The following is a 24,750-nucleotide window of genomic DNA, read 5'->3' on the forward strand; positions in this document are numbered from 1 at the left end:
TAAACTCAAATTAAAATATCAAAGCATCACTTTTCTTCTTTTTTCCAGGTGACTATTAAAAGAACTCCTGCTTGTAATGAAACAAGTAATGATGAACCCTCTTCTGAAGCATGTCAAGAGGTTTGTTATCATTTCATATATGCAAGGGCGGATCTAAATTTTCAAGGTGCCCTTTTTCAGAGGTTCAATATTTTAATCGTGTGACATATGTGGCAAATTCCATTTACCATGTCTCCGACCTTTAAGAGGGAGTGTGGCCTAAAATGGTTCAAATACTTAGGCTCGGAAGTGCCCTTTTCTTCTGGGAGGTAAACATTTGAGGCATGTAACATTTTGATAGTGATAATTCAGATTTGTATTTTAGATAGTTATTCTATTTCTTATTGGTTTAATTATCTCTTTTATTGTATTGTACATTTTAAGAATTTTGTGCTGCTTATTCAAAAGTTGCTACATTGTGTGTTTTTATTGTCATATTGTATTTGTAGGTTTTGTTAACAATCCAGAAGTCATTTGAACCTTCTAAAGATGGTGGTAGAAGAGGCATTCAATATGAGAGATGCATACTTTGTGGTGTATGTAGTGATAATACATCAGAAAAGAAGCACATTCAAAATCTTGATGACTTCCAATACGAGAAGTTGACATGCACCAAAACTGACAAGTCTGTTACGATGGATGTTAGACGTTACCAGCGGCTATTTGGAGGTAAGAGTAATATAGATACAAGTTTATTTTCATTTATTTATTTGACCAAAAAAACAATAAACTGAATGACCAATATGATTATTATGTAATGTAATTACTATCAGAATCATTATTGATAATCTATACATTGTTACAACATGCTGCTATTAGCTGTGATATCTTCATTCCTCTTACCAGTAGTAGTACTATTAGAATCATTATTGATAATCTATACATTGTTACAACATGCTGCTATTAGCTGTGATATCTTCATTCCTCTTACCAGTAGTAGTACTATCAGAATCATTATTGATAATCTATACATTGTTACAACATGCTGCTATTAGCTGTGATATCTTCATTCCTCTTACCAGTAGTAGTACTATCAGAATCATTATTGATAATCTATACATTGTTACAACATGCTGCTATTAGCTGTGATATCTTCATTCCTCTTACCAGTAGTAGTACTAGTAGAATCATTATTGATAATCTCTACTTACAGTAGTTAAAATATTAAAATACTGTATTAACAATCTATTTGTTAATGTCAAGATATTTAAAATTCAAAAATGTGAATGTTGGAGGTTCAATATTATAAAAATATTTATTTTTTTTATTTGACAAGAGTTTAATATGTTGGCTGTTAATGAATCTCATTAGGATGCAATACAAGAATGTAGGCACAACAAGTAATTTGACCAATGGCAAGTGAATAAGCTCAGATGAGCTGTGCATTGCATCTTGGTGTGCATCCATGAGATACTTTGCTGGACCCAATGGTGTCCACTTACAGGAGGTTCAACTAATATTTTTTATTTTATTTGCAGATGAAACAGAAAGAAAAAGGAGAAATTCAGATGAAGGTCAATTGATTGAAATAAGTAGATAAATTTTGCAAAATGTTGTACTTTTATGGACTCAATGATATTTAATTATAATAAAGTATTTGCCTTTGTTAATGCTGTGCTGCCCTCAATGACGATTGTTTGGATCTCTAGGATGCAACACAAGAACGTAGGCACAACAATAGTAATTTGACCAATGACAAGTATTAAGGATTGGATAAGCTCAGATGAGCTGTCGCTTGTTGTAGATTACCCGCATAGCAATTTGATCTTTGTGTCTCAAGTGATTATAGTTAAACATGGTATGCAGTGCTCCTCCCCTCCCTTAACAAACACTCAATTGATACTATCAGCTGAATCTGTCATAAGTAGGCACTTTTATAAGCAGATACTTTTCTGGACCCAATGGTGTCCACTTACAGAAGGTTCAACTAGTGTAATATTTTTCATTTTATTTGCAGATGAAATTGGAAAGGGAAGAAAAAGAAGAAAAAGAGACCAAGGTGATTGAAATATTACATATCAGATAAATAGATTATTTAAAAAAAAATTTAAATTGTAACTATGTTTTACTTTTATGAATGATAATTAACTAGTATTATAACATGGGTTCAAAGATGTATAGTAGCCAATCAGATGCGCTGAAATGAATCACATGGCGCTCTTTATTTTTTCACTATCATGCGATCACTGAAGTGGAAAAAGTTCCCAGCAAAAAAGCATAATACCACTGCGTGTAAACAAAGAATATATATCACAAGAATGAGTAATCCGCGATTTTCCCTGAACAGTAATATTGTCCATGTGGTAGGGCGCCGCCATAAGTGTGGATGTATCTGGGATGTATACAACTTTTTGTGAAGGTTTCACCATGGAGGTATACCTCCATGGTTTCACTAAATGCTGGACCACCGGAGTATTTTCCGATGATAAAAATGTTATCAACTACATGCCAACATCATGTTAAATACTATTTGAATATTTAATTGTTCGTTTTATGCAATTTATTTAGTAAAAACTGCCGTATAAACAGTTTGATTTATCAACCGGGCGCTACGATAGCGTGACCGGGCGTGTTGGTGTTTACACGTTTTCACGAAGGATAGTTTAATAATATTCCTATACTTAACTTGTTTCTGGTAAAACAAATAAATGTTAATGACATTTAACATTTTCTCCTATTAATAACATGTGTTTTATACTAATTTATATCATAAAAACAATACTTAATTTACCGGGCGTACAGTAGTACACGGCAATTGTAAAGAATAGGCCGTGCTGAGTAATATTCGTTGATTTTTGGTGTTGCTGTGTTAGGCCTTTTTTGTGAACTAACTTAGCATGTTAGTAAATAATTGTCTGTAAAAGTGAATAAACACTAGTTTGTTAATAAATATGTATTATAAAATAGTTTACAATTGCAAAAACTATCATCATAATTCTATTTAATGTGACATGTATCATGTCTATTAAATCAAGTCTTATTTAGTATGTATACATCCGCCCTTATGAGGGCGGGCATCACTCACTGGAGCTCTCTGTTACAAATTTCTCATGCAAAAATCGCGGAATACTCATTCTTGTGATATATATTCTTTGGTGTAAATCATATGGCAGAGATTACCGATCGTGCTAGGCATTGTACCATTTTCTAGGCTAGGCGGTGATTTGGTCGGCAAGCAAAGTGGTGATTGCTGCTCCTTAGGCCTTGTCGGTGATTTGGTCGCCGAGCAGAGTGGTGATAATAATTCATAGACCCATGTTGTAAAACAAATAACAATTCTAAGTTTGTGCATTACTGGAGATGCAACGCACTCTCTGGTATTAAAAATGTTGTGCAACATACACCATTGTAAATACCCTCAAGTTTGCCGCATCTCCTCTAACGCACAAATTTAGACTTGTGCGTTATTTGTATAATAAATTATTTGTCTTTGTTAATATCAATGAATGGGTACCATGATTTATCCAGTGCATACATGTTCTAGAAATGGATATGTGTATATGGCACGTCATTGTGAGAGTCTAACAAATACGCAGAGTATTTATATTATAATATCATGGACTATAAAGCTCTGTATGTTGTGAAACCTCTGTAAGCGCTGATCATACAGTAGAAAATTGAGGAAAAAAACTAAACCCAAACCTAAGTATGTGATATGCCCTTGCAATGTGTGACTTGGCCCGTCATCCCCGACTCGGTGCTTCCTACCCTAGTAAAGACAATATAACTATAACAAGATATCAAATTTATATTCATGAAAGTGTTTTGGTATTGCGACTCGTAAACAAGCTTAAATTTGGTAAATCACCAGGTCAAGATGGTATAACTTCTACTATGCTCAAGATAACTGCTACATTTATTGCTGAGCCGCTTTAAAAATTGTTTAATTTATCCCTCTCAACCGGTAACATTCCCAATGACTGGTTGAAGGCCAACGTGATTCCTATTCATAAATGAAATTGGTATAGACAATTTTAAGTAGCAAATTTATGTTAGTGGCGGTTTTCATCGCTGTTGGTTTTGATCGAATAAAAAATAAAATGATGAAGGAAACAACAGAATGTGATGATGATCTAAAACACTTCAATAGTTTATAAAATACATTGCTGCTTTTATTATAACAATTGAACATATGATATTGTGCTGTAGTGCTGGCAATATAGAATTTGAATGGCATCCATTGAATTCATTTCATTTCATTTCATTCATTTTTTTCATCAAAAAAAAATAATTATAAAACATGTAAAGATAAAATGCATAAAAGATGAAAAGGATCAACAACAAAAAGCTAAAAGCTTATACAGGGTTGAAGACCTAAAATAACAACTATAAAACAGCTAATAATATAATAGGAAATATACAATATTAAAATATATATATAAAGTAACATTATTTCATTATTGTATGTTTTATTTTTGTGGATTTTTACTTTTATGTTAAACCAAGACAACGAAAAGGAATAAAATTACCTTCGTGACGTTTCGCCGACAATCTGTCAGCTGCTTCAAACTAATGCCTGGGTTGGAATGGTCTGGTTTTTTGTAAGTGACGCTGAACAGCGCCACCAGCCGTCTGGTTGGTATTGACGGTAGAGCGTCTCCGCTGGCCCCCTCCTGCTTCAACTTTTTCCAGCAAACTATCATATGTATGTGGGAGGTCATACCCACCAATGTCTCTGTTGATATTCTATACTGATGATTAAGTAAAAATTTATTTTGATTTTTGAGTGGGTACAATAATGATCACTGTCAAATGAATGTCCTGTCATTTTATTTGCAGACAACAAGACAATTGCAGGATCGAAAACTTGCGACAATTTCCAAGACCTAAAAGCTGGTCTCAGTGGTTGCTTTGATGGCGAAAGATATCGTTGGCTAAGGTTCCTACTATTTGATAAGTTGGATGTCGGTGAAATTACAAATCAAGATTTCAATGGACATGACTTACTCAATGTACTTGAAGCTAAAGGTTTAATCTTATCAACCAATGTTAATTTGCTGTTGGAGATTACAAAGTTATCAGATATCAAATATGCCAAAGATCTTGTATCAAAGTATATGAGAGACAACGTTCAGTTTAGAAATACTGATAAAACCAAGTTGTCGTTTTACAGAAAGCGGCTGTTTAAAGCCCTGAAACAAGTTGACCCACGTGCATTACGTAATGTTATATCTTTCTACAAGTTAAGAAGATATAGCTTCTCCAATGTTTGGGATGCAGTTCTCTATCTGGAGATTCAGCAATTATTAGCAGATGATCCAGACAAAATAAATCGGTTTGCAGATCGTCTTGGCACAATAGCAAGTAACATTCTACTTGGTATGCATTTCTACTTTATATTATATTAAGTTTTTTGTATTGTTATTGAATCATTCATTTTTTAAACAGTTTACGTAATTGTAATTTGATTCAAATTAATAATATCTGGTTTACTTTATTTATTAAAGTTGATTATTTACATTAAATGATTATTTTTAGGCGATAGTGGGAAGAAATGAGACACCAATGTGAACAAAGTGAAGGTAAATTATTCATAAATATTATACAAGAATGGGAGAAAAACATAAAAAAGTTTTAAAAAGAAAGATTATATGAATATAATGACATAGAAGTTGGTGATATTGAGGATGATATTACTCTAAAATTTAGGATTTATAATACACCGAATATAATAATGTAGATTATTATTATAGGAATAAAATAATAGTGAGTAGTTTTTTTGTAGTTGTTTCTAAAAGCTGATTATAGATATAGAAAATTGTTGAATTGAATTAATATTATAATCATATTCAAACAATGATGATGATTTAAACAATACTTATAACAATGCTGAATTTATTACTTAAAATTGAAAATGGTTTTGTGGACTTTCTTGAATTTTTATTCATAAATCTTAAAACAGTAATTATGATAAGAATGCTATCTACTGAATTTATTACAAGAAATTAGAAATGATTTTGTGGTGTTCCATGAATTATACTGCAAACTTATTCAAATAATGATTATGATTTCAACAATGATTATGATGCTAATCTACTGAATTTATTACATTGGAAAATATTGTGGTGTTTTATGAATTTATATTCATTATTCAAAATCTTAAAAAACAATTACAATTTCCACAATAATCATGATAACTGTTATACTAAATTGATTGATACTGTTTTTCATTCGTATAGATCTCTCAGAGGATGATGATGAAGACTTAAGTCACAGACTTAGCCCAATGCAATAAACATGGACATCTATTCATACAAATGTTAGATGACGTTAAAGTGTTGAAAACTGGTACCAGTACAATCTATCTGTTAACTCTTTTATCTGTGAATTGAGTAGCGATTTGGTTGCGATGTAATGTTAGCGTGTCGTACTAAATTTCCCCTTGTTTTATGAGAAAGTATCCCCTGAATAGGGGTGTCCTAAAGAAGGGATTTACTCGAGTAGTAAAGAGGAGGGATGTGTCCCCTGAATAGGGTTCTCCTAAAGAAGGGGTTTGCTCCAGTAGTAAAGAGTAGGGGTGTGTCCCCTGAATAAGGTTGTCTTAAAAAAGGGATTTACTCCAGTAGTAAAGAGGAGGGGTGTGTCACCTGAATCTGGATGTGTCCCCTGAATAGGGGTGTCCTAAAGAAGGGGTATACTCCAGTAGTAAAGAGGAGGGGTGTGTCCCTTGAATAGGGATGTGTCCCCTGAATAGGGGTGTCCTAAAGAAGGGGTTTACTCCAGTAGTAAAGAGGAGGGGTGTGTCCCCTGAATAGGGGTGTCCTAAAGAAGGGGTTTACTCCAGTAGTAAAGAGGATGGGTGTGTTCCGTGAATAGGGATGTGTCCCCTGAATAGGGGTGTCCTAAAGAAGGGGTTTACTCCAGTAGTAAAGAGGAGGGGTGTGTTCCCTGAATAGGGATGTGTCCCCTGAATAAGATTTCAGTGTACTAAACAGTACATGAATGTTGGTAACAAAGAAAAGACGACAAAACAAAATAACAATACTGGAACATTTACAAAAAATAACAGTAGGCCTACAAGCATGTGGGTATAAAACATTGCTACTGTTCCTTTTGCAGACATTACATATTGCTATATTTAGAGATAAGACCATTTTAACTGTTTTTATATTTTGTTGTGCATTTATATTAGAGTCTCTATGTTGAAATTACAGCCAAAAATCAAATGACAAACATACATTTTTTGAATAAGAATTGATTTAAGTAAGAAGAATATGTGCTACCTCAGACCTCAATGCTATAAACGAATAATATATTAATAAATTAATTTTAGATTATAATTAGAATGTCTTGAGGAACAAAATATCTCAACTTAAATAATATGCCTATTTTCTTACATTTTGAAATAAACTATGAATATTATTTTTCCATTCTATCCAATTAAGAGATCCAATTTTGTTTAAAATGTTCCTTCTGTTTTGAAAAATAATTTAAAAAAAATAAAAATAATCCACTCTTGATTCCCGTTTTTATAAAAAAAAATATTTTCCCCTGAAGGAATTCAACCTTGCTTGTCAAATGAAACGACAACATTATAGTACAGTACAGTAAATGAACTGAGATTAAATATTAATTAATTATCCAATTTTTTTTTTAACTTGAGAGAATATCCAGTTAATTATATAGTTTTATATGCAGAATTACAAAACCAAAAATATATGCAAATGAGACCAGGTAAACGGAAGAACAGAATCAGAGCCATATATATAAAGTCGTAACTATATATATATGGCTCTGAACAGAATTAAATCTAAATTAATGTTTGATGAATTGTTTATACCAGGGAGTTACAACTCCCTGTTTATACAGTAGTGTTCAATTTTTTTGTACAGTACTCAATTATATATTTGTTATGAATGAATTTTATAATGTCTATTTGTTGAATGAATATATTTTGATGTTTTTTCACTTTTAATTCAATTTTAATTAAACTCAATTCAGTATGCTGCTATGTTTTAATGTTATTCATATTTTTTAATAAATACTAAATTATGAATGAAAAACTTATTTGTTTATTTGTAAGGATAGTGTTTTTTGAAGGGGAGATTTTAACATCGAGGATATAAAATTATACGTTCTAGCTATTGTTAAAAATGTATTGTATATTATAGGAATAATAATATCCATTTCAACAACCCGCTGGAGGTCGAGTAATAAAGTTCTTCGATAATATTGCCGCGATAAAAATATGTAGACAAATTGTGATTGCGCCCTCTATAAAAAATAAAGTTTTATAAACATCACACACATTAAACAGAAAGAATGTCCGAAACAAGAAGTAAGTTTTGTTTCATTATTATCATACCATATCATATACGGAATTCTTTATACTGTGTTGTTTTAATAGCAGGTCTTTTTTTGGATCTTATATTCGTATCCTAGGGCTAGGCTATAGGCCCTACCTAGCTAGCTAACAAACTAGGCCAGGTCTAGGCCCTAGAATAGTAGGCTAGGTAGCCTAGAGGGCCTAGCTAGGCCTCTACTACTACTACTAGCTAGGCCGAACCATCTACGTACTACACTACTAGGCCTAGGGGCGCTAGTTCCGTTTCGCACCTGTCTTTTATTCCGACTCCAAATGTGTTAAGGAACTTTATCCTGAATACCACACTTTAGAATTAGACCTCATAAGTACTTTTACGATGGAGAATCACAGAAAAAGTAACAAATATATCCTTTAAATCGATGAAATTATAGACATGTTTCTTGCACGTGGTTTGTGAATTTCGCACACTCCATGTTCTATATATTGACATTTCTATGGAGCGCCAAAAGAGCAACTATAATAGAGGGCTAAAAAGGCAGTGGAATGCGCATATTTAATGCATCTATTGGTGAAAATTACGTTCAATTTAAATATATTTTATCAATGTTAATACAACTAAACTGTTGATACTGTACATGGTTTTCGACAAATCGACAAATTCATCATCATAAGATGTACTGTAGGTTATTATTATTATTATTATTATTATTTATTGCCAAAAACCAGTTACAAACAAACAAAACACAGAAACTAAGGGAGTAGGCAGGAACCTAAAAGTGAACCTAATCACTATAACAAGAGTTCAGGTTCCGTACTCCCAAAGTAACAACCTATTATATACCTCAATGATCTAAATAATATCCGTTTTAGTCCTGGGCATAGACCAATTAGATGCTGATTTAGGATCGTTTAATAATGTTCTTTGAAAACAGCACATTATCGCCAGTAACATGTAACAATTGACAAAAAATTGTGAATTAAAACGTGTATTTCATAAATAGATGCATTAAAAGTAGACGCATTCCACTGAATTTTTAACCCTCTATTATAGTTGCTCTTTTGGCGCTCCATAGAGACGAAAAAAATGAACTTCGTGTATGTGAAATTTGCGAACGGTGTGCAAGAAACACGTCTGTAAAATCATCAATTTAAAGGATTTACTTGTTACTTTTTATGTGATTCTTCTTCATACAAGTACTTATGAGGCCCCAATTCTAAGGTGTGGTATTCAAAATAAGTTTGGAGTCCAAATAAAACAGCTAGGGCCAGGCATGGCCCAGGCGAACAGGGAGCCCAATAATGTTGTAAGACGATTGGGACAAGAGACGATCGGGCACCAAATAAAAATGTAGGGTCTCACAACTAAATGACAACTCAAACAAATGTTTGTGCTCCCGAAGCCATCTTGCAGAGATGACCAGCTGAGAGTAAAAACGGAGAATATATTACAAGAATGAGTAATCTGCAATTGTTGCATTAGAAATTTGTAACAGAGCATGGATGCCCGCCCTCGTGAGAGCGGATGTATACAAACTAAAGAAGACTTGATTTGACAGATATTATGTCATATTATTAATAGAATTATGATAATACAGTAGAACCTTCATTTTACGTACGGTACGCGTGAGACAAAAAGACATACGTAAAACATGGGATTCGTAAAATCCAGGTTGACCTTAAATTGACCCCAAATACGTAGATTATAGCTAAAAAGGCTGCCATGTTTTCCTACAGTACTTTACTGCACAGCATGCAGGTTGTCACTAGCTAGGCCTTGCCTAGACTAACCTAGGGCCAGGCCAGGCTAGCAGGCCTAGCAAGATGTGAGGCCTAACTAGAAAAGTGCAGTAATACAGGCTGTGCGATGTTTAAATAAAGTGTTTTAAATAAAATATCAATGTTCTTGTATTTTCCATAATAAAAACAGTCGCTGCTGTAGGTGGAATGCACATGTGTACTGTAGCTTGTCTCTCACACAGCAGAGTTCCTCACACAGCCATGGCTTTGTGCTTGTTGTTAAATTGCGCCCTCAATGTAAAAAATGATGATGTCATCAGTCATTTTAAGCGTACGTAAAATCCAGGGAACGTAAAACAGAGGTTCTACTGTATATTTAAATTTGATTTCTTTAATTTAATTTATATTGTTACATGTTTATGTCTCGTCATATTGTATTTTTGTGAGGGTCCCTAATGGTCAGCTTCGGCTGGATGGACCACCCTCATAAAATATTGTTGAAATAAAAATAAATAAATAATACATTTTATAAAACATATTTAATAACAAACTATGGGTACATTCACTTCTACAGAAAATTATTAAATTAGTTCACAAAGAAAGACCGAACCACAACAACAAACATCTACCCAGCGTTACTCAGCATGGTCTATTCTTTGCTGCGTAATAGTCTATGCCCGGTAAATTAAGTAATTTAGTTATGATATAAATGTTACATTTGATTAATATTTATTTTTTCTACTAGAAACAAGCTAAATAGATATTATTAAACTATCCTTCGTGAAAACAAGTCAACAAAAATCTATCTGCTATGCCAGGGCTAGGTAGTGCCATTGTTAACCCACTCACTAGTTCATCCTCATTATCACTTTGGTAATAGTAGTGTACAATGATTGAGTACAGAGTATTGACATATTTCATTTTATTATCACTCTGTGTAAATATAACCAAAATGGTAATAGTACAGAGAGTTATAAACTGCTGTGTGTTCTATTTATTATCTTTGTTTAACATTAGAATACAATGTTAATATTAAATCTATGGTAAAGATAATCTGATAACAAATTGTATAACAGGAACTCCATAATCAAAACAAACAAATCATTAATAACAATTTCTACCCTGGTTTTCTGTATAAGTGTTATAATGAACTTGTTATCAATATCATATAAACTGTCTGACCAGAGCAATATGTACAAAAATATATTTAGATTATAAAGATAATAAATGTTTGCTAAAGTATTCTGACTGTACTGTATATAGACCCTGAACCAGACTAGATCAAATGTGGGATCAAATGTGAGAACAAATTACCTACAGTCTTTAATATGACTGTATATAGACCCTGAACCAGACCAGATCAAATGTGAGATAACAAATTACCTACAGTCTTTAATATGACTGTATATAGACCCTGAACCAGACCAGATCAAATGTGAGATAACAAATTACCTATCAGAGGTCCATGTAGCCCATTCAAATAAGACCAATTTTGACAAATATAGTCAGGGCCGTACACAGGATTTTATTTGAGTGGATGCGGATTAATATATTTTGGACCGTTTTCATAATATTGAGTGAAGACGATAAGACCCTATAAAATGTTGACCTTTTGCAATTTGGGGGGACCGCACCCCCACCTGTGTACGACCCTAATGATATTATCATTATCAACTGTATGTTGTATAATGATATAATATTTGAGATTGAGTGCATGTTTTAAACGCTTTATGTAACGTCCACCAACCACATGAACTTGCTCTATTACTACATCATTGACATTGTCGCCCGTTATGAAATGTCTGGATTCAACATTACTAGGTCTAGCCCCGGGGCTGAGTCACATAATCAGCGCACACATCCACGCAGCCTGGCTCCGCCGATAGGCATTCTCTACAGACTCGATATTTAAAAAAAATCCAAAGTCCTTATACAATGACGTCACACACGTACCAGTACCCCATTGGCTGATTATGACGTAATGCAATTTTACAGTACCTTTAGCAAAGAGAAGTTAGGATACGGTACCATAATCTTTAGCCACGGCGTAGGTTTATACACCTCAATGATCTAAATAATATCCCTCCTAGTCATAGTCCCGGGCATGGACTAATTAGATGCTGATTTAGGGTCGGTTAATGTTCTTTGAAAACCGCACATTATCAGCGGTAACATGTAACAACTTTTTTATTGACAAAAAAAAATTGGAAATTAAATGTTTATTTCATAATAGATGCATTAAAAGTAGTAGTCTGGGCTCCAGACGGAGTTTTTTCTTAATATTAGTAAAACTATAAATATTTTTGCACATATGGCGTTTCATACGTGTATTACTTGAGTTTGGATACTCCGTCTGGGGAAACACGCAAAAGTCACGTGGTTTGACACCAAGAATTCTTGGTGCATAGATTATCCGGTTGACTAGTTTCAGCTGCATGCGATTGGCTACTCACTCATACACTGTTTTAATATTCATGTTTCAGAATTTCAAAGACTCAACAACTAAGAAGGTACGCATGTGCTATGTTACGTTTAGACAATGTGTACTTGGGTACATTAATGAAAGTTTCTGAAGGCTAGAAATGATTTTATACCGTATGCCTAGTAGTAGTCTGGTAAACATTTGATGGGATTTTTCCCAAGAAAACTCGTCTTGCTTCTCCGCAAATCAAACATTGAATGGATCATTATTACGCGGAGATAATTTGATTTAATTCCCACCCAGACCCTGTCCTGTTCTGTGTAGTGGTGTACAACTCCCTGGACTGGTGTAGCCCTGTCTGTTGTGTGTGAATCCTGTTGTGTGCCGGTGGTGGTATGTAGGCCTACCTTATTGGTATTTTATTTGGCAGGTCATACGTGCGAGTTGAGTAGGACCTACGAAGGAGGCCTATGTTGAATCCATTGTAACCTGGAATCGGGAATATATAGAAATAATAATACAGAAACTACGGAAACTAAGAGCAAAGTGTGTTTTATTTATCATCTCACGAGGTTTCACCACAAAAAGAGACCCGCGAATAATGACAGTATGGCACGTCAAAGGTGCATTATATATGGGGGGATAACTTAACACCCCCACATCACCTCATAATCTTAAACCACTACAAAAATAACACACACAATTCAATACAACAATGTAACATTTTTAACATCAACTATTCTCCAAATAGAAATATTTTGAATTTCTCTAGTTTAACCTTGGTGGCTGGTTTGGTTAAAATATCTGCCACCCTGTCTTCTGTTGGACAATACTGGATATCTATTTGTCCATCTTTTAAGACATCCCTTATGAAATGATACCGTATATCTATATGCTTAGACCTTTGTCTTTGCACTGGGTTTCTGCTTAATGCTATAGCACCTTGGTTATCACATGAAATATGAGCACGTTTAAACTCATTGGGACAGATATCATTTAACAACTGCAGTAGGTAAAGGGCCTCCTGTGTTGCAGCCCCAAGACCCATATATTCAGACTCACAGGTGGACAGTGCCACAGTAGGCTGTCTTCTGGTTTTCCAAGATATTGGAGCACTACATTCATTCAAACTAAAGATATACCCAGTGGTACTCTTCCTATCATCCAAACTAGCCCAATCAGAATCACAATACGAGGTTAATTTCATTGAATCAGATTTTCTATAAACTAATTTATGATTTACAGTGCCTTTTAGGTATCTTAATACATGTTTTGCTGTGGTTAAATCCTCTAACTTGGGGTCAGCTAAACTTCTGGAGAGTTTACTGACAACCCATGTGATATCTGGTCTTGTACATGTAGCTAGATAAATTAAACTTCCAACTATTTCCCTGTATCTGTCTAATTGTACTTTCTCATTATTTGGACCGGTGCCAGTCTGTACTTCACAGGGGGTTGACCTTGTCTTACAGTTAGACATATTAAATTTTTCAAGTACTTTCAGTGTATATCGTGTTTGGTTCATAGTTATCTTATCGGCTTCTTGTTTGAAATCAATTCCAAGGAAATAGCTGATTTCCCCAAGGTCTTTCATTTTAAACTCATTTTTCATATTTGTCTTAAAATCACTAAGTACATTCTCATTTGTGGCTGCAATTAAAATATCGTCAACCCATATTACAACAATTACTAAGTCATCTTTGTTGCGTTTTGTATATACACAGTAGTCTGCTGGGTTTCTTTTAAAATCATTACTCTTCAAGTGGTTGTGCAGAAGCTGATTCCAATTTCGACCTGACTGTTTGAGCCCGTATAATGACTTGTTCAATTTTAATACTAATTTTTTCCCCATTTTCAGACTTAATTTCGTAACCTTCAGGTTGGCTTAAGTATATTTCGGTATCAATATCTGCATTTAAGTATGCAGATTTCACATCCATCTGGTGGACTATAAGGTTATGTTGTACAGATATTTGCATTAATGTTCTAATTGAGGTCAAATTGGCTGTGGGCGAGAATGTCTCATGATAGTCTATGCCTTTTATTTGGTTAAAACCCTTGGCAACGTATCTTGCCTTGTACGTGTGATTACCCTCGGCCGATTCCTTTATAGCAAATGCCCATTTTCCGCCAATGAGGTGTTTGTCATTGGGTAATGCGACTATCTTAAAGGTGTTATTATCTTTCAATGATTGTAATTCTTCATCCATTGCCCTTTTCCAACTTTCTGAATATTGGGAATTTGTAGCTTCTGTATATGTTAAGGGAACATTTTGACATGACATATGATAGATCGAATCATCACTGTCAAATTCAGTCTCATACTCCTGTAGGTAATTGGGATACTTTCTCTCCCTTTGAGGGTACCTTCTGTGGGCATCATCAATATCTACCCCATTGTTGTCATTTTCCTCTAAGTTATCATAATTATTAACATTTGGGGTATTTTCATGTTCAATAATTTGGGATTCATTTGTGTTCTCATTATCCTCCAAGTTTACATTTGTTTCGTCACTTTCATCTGTCTGTGTTTGTTGGTTGGTGTTAGATGTTTGGTCAGATATAATTTTTATCAATCTGAATTTCTGAACTTTGCCAGTGTTTGGGTCATAGATTAAATATGCTGGACTAGATGAATCATATCCCAGAAATATACCACGCTTACTCTTAGGTTCTAGTTTCTTTGAGTTATGTATGTATGCGTAGCAAGGTTTTCCAAAAATGTGCATTTTTCCCAAATTTGGTTTATAGCCAGTCATGGTCTCAAAAGGAGTCTTATTTAGGCGTTGGTTGAAACAACGGTTTCTTATATAGGTCGCTGCTCTTACTGCATAAGTCCATAAGGACTTTGGCAGTGAAGATTCCAGCAAAAGACATCTACCCATTTCAAAAAGAGTGCGCCAATTACGTTCCGCGGTTCCATTTTGATGGGGTGAATTTGGAGATGAAAACTCATGTTTAATACCTCTATCTGTCATTAGGCTTTTGAAGTCTGAACTGACATATTCACCACCGTTATCAGTTCGCAAGCACTTAACTTTGCCTATTGGGGCACAGTCAGAAAGAAATTGTTTGGTAGCTGCTGCAGCATCACTTTTCATTCTGAGGAAGTAAACAAAAACAAAACCAGAATGGTCATCAGTAAATGATATGGCGTATTTGAATTCGTCTTTAGCCAATGGTGATATTGGCCCTGCCATATCAGAATGTACTAAGGCTAATGGACAATTTGCCCTTTTGTCTGGTTCTCTATTTCTTACATTAACAAATTTACCTTCAGTGCATATGTTACATGTTTCCTTAACTTTACTACCTTTGATTTCCATGCCGTCCACTACCTTTTCTAATTTTAGTACATCGTCAAAGTTACAATGTCCTAGGACTCTATGCCAATATTGTAAATCTTTAACAAGGCTTAATTTATCTACTTCTCTAGGTGCACTTGTGGTTGGTAAGTAGTATAGGTTGTCAATAATACTCATTTTGAATGTTCTTCCAGCATTAGTGATTGTGTTTTCTTCTTTACTAAGGGTTACTCTTGCTCCTGTTGTCGTTGCAGCTCTTACGCTCATTATGTTGTGTGGGTACGTTGGTATGTACAGGGCATTTTTTAAGACAGTTTCTACTTTCTCGTTGTTTTCATCTATCAGGTTTATGTGTGCATGTCCTCTCTTTACTGCAACACCTTTTGCTACGCTACCATCCGCAAGTTCAATAGTATGATTAAGGCTTTTAAAGGTTGCATCGAAACTGGAGAATTTCTCTCGGTCATTTACTACATGTGAGGTGCAGCCAGTGTCTACTAAAATACCATCTTGACATGTTATGTTTTCTGACGCTTGAAAGAAAACGGAATGTTCAAATCCATCCTCCGCTTTCTTTATTTGGTCCTTTGGTTTATTTCTGAAACAGTCCATGTCAAGGTGATTGGCATTCTTGTGGTATTTACAGGTTTTTGTAGGGCAATCTTTTATCAAGTGGTTAGGTGATCCGCACTCGTAGCATTTTCTGGAGTTTTGTGGGTTTTTAACTTTCATCACTCTGTCGTTATTAGATTCTGGTGTATTTAGTTTCTCTGATTCTGCGAACTTTCTTAAGGATGTTTTAAATTCTACAAAAGATATGTCTTTTTCTTGTGTATTTATGTATATTTTAAATGGAGCGTATGCTTCAGGCAAACCTTTTAATACCATTGCTGTTAGAAGTGCGTCACTAAGTGTTTCTTTTGCTCTTTGTAATGATGTGATAATCTTTTCCACTCTGATAATAAACGACGTGCAGTCCTCCTCACCCATTTCGAGTGTTGTTAGTTTGGTGTAAAGTTGCACCACTTTTGGTTTAGATTTGCTAGAATATTCGGTTCTTAAAATAGACAGAGCTTTTCTCCCGTCATCAGTTGCATCGTTAATGATCAACGATAATGACTTGTCGTCCAGGAATTGTATCAGCTCCGAATACGCCTTTTCATTTTTATGGTTGTCATCGTCGGTGGCTGGCTCCGGCTGTGTAGACGTAATCGTGCTTTTTAACGCTGGTTTTAGTGTGTTTAGGTACCCTAGAAATTTTACTTCCCAAAGTTCATATTTTTCTTCATCTCCGTTAAAAAGCAATCTTTGAAAACGGCTGGGCCCATAACCTGTTGAATCCATTGTAACCTGGAATCGGGAATATATAGAAATAATAATACAGAAACTACGGAAACTAAGAGCAAAGTGTGTTTTATTTATCATCTCACGAGGTTTCACCACAAAAAGAGACCCGCGAATAATGACAGTATGGCACGTCAAAGGTGCATTATATATGGGGGGATAACTTAACAGCCTAGAGGACTAAACAATTAATAAACAAAACAACTTGGCAACACGATTTCATATTTCAACAGTCTCGATCGTACATTCAGCACTGTACGTACTCGATCTTTTTCATTTTGAAACAAAATGATCATTGGTTGATTCGAAATCCATATTTACATACCGCCCGCCCCATAAAGCCAAATACGGTATGATAACCTACGTCATTCTTATTGGATGTTTGCGGTCTGCAAATCGATTTCTATACGTGTTTCACAAGTCTGTATTTTCAGACAAAAATCGCGGTCGAAATAAAAACAAATAAATAAAAATAAAAAACAATACAGACTTGGGGCAAGTCTATAAAAGTAGATGCATTCCACTGAATTTTTAACCCTCTATTATAGTTGCTCTTTTGGCGCTCCATAGAAATGAAAATATTGAACTTCGTGTATGCGAAATTCGTGAACGGTGTGCGAGAAACAAGTCTGTAAAAATCATTAAAAAAAACAAAGAAAAAAAAAGATTTATTTGTTACTTTTTATGTGATTCTTCTTCATAAAAGTACTTATGAGGCCCAATTCTAAGGTGTGGTATTCACAATAAGTTACTTAATACATTTTGAGTCGAAAGCAAGTCGAAATAAAACAGGTGCGAAACGGAACTAGCGCCTAACCTTCTATCTAGGCCTACTAATCTAGACTAACTAATCTAGACTAGACTAGTTAGGGGTGCAATAGACGGTTGATCAGGACCACAGACGATCATGCCCAGGGGAGCCCAATAATGTTGTAAGACGATTGATTGGGACAAGAGACAATCGGGCACAAAATAAAAATATATGGTCTAAATGACTCTCACAACTCAAATCAATAAACAATATTTGTGCTACCGAAGCCATCTTGCAGAGATGACAAACAGTCGTGACCAGCTGAACGTAAAAACGGAGAATATATATATCACAAGAATGAGTAATCTGCGATTTTTGGAGCGGGGTTGGTGAAATCTGTCCATAATAGGTTACTTTTCTGTCCATAATAGGTTACTTTCTGTCCATAATAGGGACTAGAGGGCGCTGTTGTTTGTCCATAATAGGTGACTTTCATAATTGGCTGTCCAAAATAGGTGACTTTTTGTCCACAATAGGCGAGTTTATTGGAGTAGTGCGCCATCCATTGTGTTGTCCATAATAGGTGATTTTTTTGGCGTACTCGTATACGTAGTTTATTTCGCGAGTAGAAGTAATACTAATTTGCTTTCTGTTCAGACTTCGAGGCTGCCTAGGAGGCCTAATTAGTATATAAATATTTAAGGCTTTCTAGCCTAGGCCTAGCTAGGCTAGTCCTGTTAGTTAGGCTACCTCTATAGGCCTACTAGTACTACTAGCCTAGGCCTAGTCCATTTGTTATTGTCCACTAATAATAATGAAATGTGAAATTTATTCAACAACAAATAATTTAATTTGAACTTCATTTTAGGTTTGATAGTACGGACAGACATTACGCAACTTACCATACTATTGCAAGTTTAAATAAATCACCAAACCCACACGTTCTTTTACAAAAATAAAAAATACCCCATAATACTCTAATAATAATATTGATAAAGTTTTATTTTTTTAAGATAATGAAAATGTAAACTGTTATTTTTATAAATGCATTGGTGTTTCAATGTATATTGTTGTATTTTTTTTTCCTTGGACTTATTTTGTTTTGTTAACAGTAATAATAAAAATCAATTTAATATTGAAAAAGACATCACAGTTCAGCACTTCATTTCGTCATTTTAGGTCCTCCCCTATTTCAAAATTCTGGATCCACATAGCTCAATGACAAACCAAAGTGTATCAACAGCAGCACATCTCATCCATTTATTATATTGTTTAATTAAATGAATCAATTTTAATGTTTAATAATAAGAAATACGACAACACCTTTGTTCTGTATTCAGAACAGTTTATTCAAAATCTCAATCACATTTAAAAAATACTGAATTATATTAATTTTAAAAGTGTAAAAACATGGTTAAACTACAATTTAAAAAATAGCAAGGATAAATAAAAACCATAATTATTATGTTTATTACTATAATTATTGATCGATGATTATGATAAAAAATAATATGTTGAAGTGATGTACTTTTTCATTTCAGCAGCATACTGTATATGAGCAGAATATCAAACATCTGTATGCCTATAATAAAAAAAAAAGGAAGCATTTAAATACTATAATAATGTTTAAGTATTTTATAATGCAAGTAACTTCAATCTTAGTAATGCTGAGACAAATTTTCATGTTGTATGGTGGGAAACAGTATGGTGGGAAACAGTTATGTTTAAATATTTTATTGCATTTAAAAAAAGATATGTAGGATTGTTTTACTAAATTTAAGTTTATACCAGTTGTTAGAGTCAATTATTACCATACTCACTATATGAAAACTGATATTAAATGTTTTAAAGACAAATGCTTTATTGAATGAATGCTTTAATAATATAACATTCAATTAAATTTTGAAATATTTTCTGCATGAATTTGTTAGTGGATTTATCTATTCTTTTTACTGTGATTGTAATGTTTATAATGAATGGAAAAAAAAATATCTACTTTTAATTTCTTAGCAATTCAAATGAATAGAATATTTCAAATCAGAATGTTAAAAATTAATTTTCATGTATTGTCAGTTTTTCTACTACGGTACTGATAAAATTCAGTTTGTCTCTCTGAAAATGTTTGACTAAATTGTATCCTTTTCCGAAGATTACTTTTGCAAACAAATACTTTTTCTAAATAGGCTTCTTCTTGGGATTTTACAGTATCTTGGTCATATTGAAAAATGTCCTAAAAGATGTAGGCCTAGTGGGTTGTATGTAAAGTATTATTCTTCAATTGTAAGTTGGGCCTATCTGTTACTTACCCTAGTTAATGTCCATGCTACTGTACTATAACATTGATCAGAAGATACACTGTACACAATCTTTGATACATGCAAAAAATATGGAAAAATTGAGATTTAAATAGATGACATAATTAATAACATACAGTAACAATAGCTCTGGCTCTACTATACTGCCAACCTACTAACTGTCCGAACTGTCTGGATAAGACTCATTCATTCAAAAAATAATTAAAAAAAACAAAAATTTAAATAGGTCAATCTAGCAATCTAGATGTCTGTGATTTGAAGACAAACTACCAATAGGTCTAGTAGACTAGGCTAGTAGTAGCTGATTTCGGTCTTCAAAGTATATAGTAGTGGGCGGTGGTGGCAGTGGTATTAGTAAAAGACTGTATAGTGACTAGTCCGTCAGACCTGACCTGCAGTTAGGCAGTATAGTTACGAGTAGGCCTAGGCCCTAGTCTGTAAAATATTCATATTAAAAAAATAAAATAATAAAAAAACAGATGAGGATAGGCCTAGTTGTTTGTAGTAGGAAACCTATCTACCTAATATGAGCCCATGTCATTTGTATTCCTCCCCTGCTGTAGTGTAAGGTAGGCCTAGAAAAAAAAAAGCTCACATTTCATTAGTGGACAATAACAAATGGACTCCAGCGAAGCTAGTAGGCCTAGGCCTAGTAGTACTAGGCCTGACTGAGGTAGCCTAACTAAAACAGGACTAGGGCCTAGCCTAGGCTAGGCCTAGAGGCTAGAGAGACTTAAATAATTATACTAATTAGGCCTAGGGCCTAGGCCTCCTACTATCTAGGCCTAGGTAGCCTCGAAGTCTGAAGAGAAAGCAAATTAGTATTAACTAATAATACTATTACTTCTACTCGCGAAATAAACTACGTATGTACGATCGAGTACGCCAACAAAATCACCTATTATGGACAACACAATGGATGGCGCACTACTCCAATAAAGTCGCCTATTGTGGACAAAAAGTCGCCTATTTTGGACAGCCAATTATGAAAGTTACCTATTATGGACAAACAACAGCGCCCTCTAGTCCCTATTATGGACAGAAAGTAACCTATTATGGACAGAAAAGTAACCTATTATGGACAGATTTCACCAACCCTATTGGATTTTTGCATTAGAAATTTGTAACAGAGCATAGATGCCCGCCCTCATGAGGGCGGATATATACAGACTAAAGAAGACTTGATTTGACAGATATTATGTCATATTAAATAGAATTATGATAATACTAGATGGCACGCTCGCTTCGCTCGCGTACCATCTAGGTCGTGCCCACAGATGGTTCTCGAATACACAGTATTTTCTAGCGAGAAAAAAATGGAGATTTCAAATGTACGTACTGCAGGACTATAATACATGTCGTTTACAGAAACGAATAAATATACACGATGATTTTTGTAGTCAGCTAAAATTAGCACCCTGGGAATTACTTCCGAGAGAGAAACAAAATGCTTCAAATTTTTTTATTTGGACTCATTTAAACAAACCCAATTTGTGTTTTGTATGTAACATTAAGGGTTGAGGGATGGGGAAGAAGATAGGTACAAAGAGGAAACATTTTAAAATATATTCTTATCCACTCAGTAACGAAATATTGTTTTTAATGTTTTATAGGCCTATAAATAATATACCACTAAATACAGTAAAACATTTACGATTTAATACTTTGTTAAAACTCTCACTGTCATAGTCGATTGAAATAGTAAAGTACATGTAACGATACACCACTACGTACGTTTATATATTTTTAAATTATTAATTAATACAAACGTTGAGAAGCAACTGTCAGTAATAACGTTTATTTATTTGTATATTATATGTTTATAATCTAACAGTAGGGCCTACCCACACTCACAGTAATAAAGTTTATTTGTATATTTGTTTATATTATATCTAACAGTACCAACACTCACAGTAAGAAATTTGCGATTCAAATTGCGATCAAAAGTGGTTAATACCTTAACAGTATTGTACAGCATTGCAATACTATTTATGTTTATTCTCCAAGGGGGCCCATAAATCTAAATCTATACCTCTATGGTTAAACCAAATAATTTGGAATGTTCCATTCATCACAAATCAATACATTTGTAAAAACGTATATTACATGTATCAAAATAGCATTTTTTCAAGAAAATCGGCCTGTCTTCAACATTATGATGCTGTACTCGAACTGTTCAACCGGTTTTCAGCTATTAAAAACAATTATCGTAGGAGGAGATAGGAAAATGCGAAGTGTCCTCGTATTATTGTGTGCGGGTATTTTTCAAATTGACATCCATTAGACAGTGTATACCATGATCGGAAAACACCCCTATTTGGGGCAAATCGTTGAACCTAAATTCGTTTTAATCGTCAATAACTAATTATCGAACTCAATTTAATTAGTAAACAGGGTTACATCAGGTGGTTAAAATTAGTACCGAAAGTACGAACCAACTTTATATACCATCGAGTAAACATTCTAGAAATAACGCACGATTTACCGATTTTTGCCTTTACGTAAATTTATATATAGATTAATATATATAAATTTTATTTCTATTGCTACATTGTCATTGTATTTTGTGAGGGTCCCTAGTGATCAGCTTCGGCTGGATGGACCACCCTCATAAAATATTGTTGAAATAAAAATAAATAAATAAAACATTTTATAAAACATATTTAATAACAAACTAGTGTACATTCACTTCTACAGAAAATTATTAAATTAGTTCACAAAGAAAGACCAAATCACAACAACAAACATCAACCTAGCGTTACTCAGCATGGTCTATTCTTTGCCGCATAATAATCTACGCCCGGTAAATTAAGTAATGTTTTTAAGATATAAATATTACATTTAATTAATATTTATTTTTTCTACACATAGATATATTATTAAACTATCCTTCGTGAAAACATGTCAACAACAACGTGCTTTTTATTCGGCAGTTTGTACTAAATAAATTGCATAAAACAAACAATTAAATATCCAAATAGCATTTAATATGATGTTAGCTGATAACATTTTTAAACAAATTGTATAACAGGAACTCAATAATCAAAACAAACAAATCATTAATAACAATGTTAATATTAAATCTATGGTAAAGATTATCTATAACAAATTATATAACAGGAACTCAATAACCAAAACAAATTAATCATTAATAACAATGTTAATATTAAATCTATGGTAAAGATTATCTATAACAAATTATATAACAGGAACTCAATAACCAAAACAAATTAATCAGTAATAACAATGTTAATATTAAATCTACGGTATGGCGGCCATCTTGATTTCAAAATGGCCACCATAAAAACAAAAAATGTTCATATCTTGGCAACTATACACATTAGAGACTTAATTATGGTCTCAAATTGTTCACAAACTATATATTTCTATTTGCTCTAATGAAGATTTTCGTCCAAAAATGACCGGAAATGACGTTTCTTTCAGTTTGACCTTTGACCTTGTATTTGTATATCTCTGTAAAACTACTGGTCATTTTCAATCGATTTTGGTGTCATTTTGTTCAGAATAAATACATTTATATTTGTAGTAATGAAACATTTTCACATAAAATGACCGGAAATACAATTTATGACCTTTGACATTTATTTATTGATTTTTAATTAGGTGAATATACTGTATGTGGTTTTTGTTGGTCTTTGAACTTTGACCTGATAGGCGTAATTATATTAAATGATTAATGGACTTAAATTGTATATAGTACATAAAATTGGTAAACATTGTGCTTGGTGGTACCATTAGTTCAATGATGTTGGCACCTTCTGATTCGCTAAAAGTTTTAATAGTTTGACAGAGGAAATAACATACATGTTATGGAATACCGTAAAACCTCGAAAAGGTGATTGTCATATTATTATGTTGTGATTCTCTCTGTTTAGAGAAGGATGCTTTAGACCAGGTCCGCCTTATTATTAGCCAATCAAAATTGTATAATTTTTGGAGGGAAAATGTTATCCTCCTCTGAAGCCTAAAATTTGCATGTCCAGTATAAAAGTGGAATGTAATAGATATTAAGGGGAGAAGAGAGAATAAGATCAGAGTAGATAAAGAGAAGAGAGAATAAGATCAGAGTAGATAAAGGGAAGAGAGAATAAGATCAGAGTAGATAAACGGAAAGATGATAAAGAGAATATTAAGGCTTGACTGGTAGTGGTAGAAAGATGTATTAATCGAATTACAAGGAATAAAAGTTCTAGTTGAGTTAAATATACTTTTTGTATGAGTTATCATTCAGTGACAGCTGTGTACGTCGCGTGGAAATATATACGCCTGAGAAAGCTCGGAACGACAGCTGTGTACGTCGAGTGGATATACGCCTGAGAAAGCTCGGAACCAACTAAACATAAATTCACTACAGTGATAGTATGAGCTTCTTTTCGAGATAGACTGTATTTGAATGTCAAATGAACAGTATGATGATCGTGTTTATATCAATATATTATTAATGACCTTACAAAGAACCCTTTATATTTCAACAATCAAGCCTCAGTTATTCTACAATTTATTGTTTTCCAAGTGGTATTTTGATTGTATCTTCTTTTTGTATGCTTCCT

At 33.7% G+C, this 24,750-nt stretch overlaps 2 protein-coding genes across 2 annotated transcripts in view; one reads left to right on the forward strand and one right to left on the reverse strand.

The window, feature by feature from the left end:
* The window catches only part of LOC140046810 (uncharacterized), a 423,911-nt gene extending 417,302 nt beyond the window's left edge, over positions 1-6,609 (forward strand). The window contains exon 4 of the mRNA XM_072091534.1: positions 6,219-6,609. The gene's annotated coding sequence lies outside the window, so the exon portion shown is untranslated. The remainder of the gene's footprint in view (positions 1-6,218) is intronic.
* Positions 6,610-15,476: 8,867 nt separating this feature from the next.
* Positions 15,477-16,416, reverse strand: LOC140048071 (uncharacterized). Its single transcript, XM_072093074.1, has 2 exons — positions 15,739-16,416; positions 15,477-15,566 (listed from the first exon to the last, which is right to left on the reverse strand). The coding sequence occupies exons 1-2, from the start codon at positions 16,379-16,381 to the stop codon at positions 15,562-15,564; spliced, it is 648 nt and encodes a 215-aa protein (XP_071949175.1). The 5' UTR covers positions 16,382-16,416; the 3' UTR covers positions 15,477-15,561.
* Between the last annotated feature and the right edge of the window lie 8,334 nt (positions 16,417-24,750).

The sequence above is a fragment of the Antedon mediterranea genome, chromosome 4 (genome assembly GCF_964355755.1).
Source record: "Antedon mediterranea chromosome 4, ecAntMedi1.1, whole genome shotgun sequence".
Classification (NCBI taxonomy): Eukaryota; Metazoa; Echinodermata; class Crinoidea; order Comatulida; family Antedonidae; genus Antedon; species Antedon mediterranea.

What these genes read in the sequence shown, in the direction of transcription:
- LOC140048071 (XM_072093074.1), bottom strand. Translation starts at nt 16,381, where the DNA reads ATGGACTGTTTCAGAAATAAACCAAAGGACCAAATAAAGAAAGCGGAG.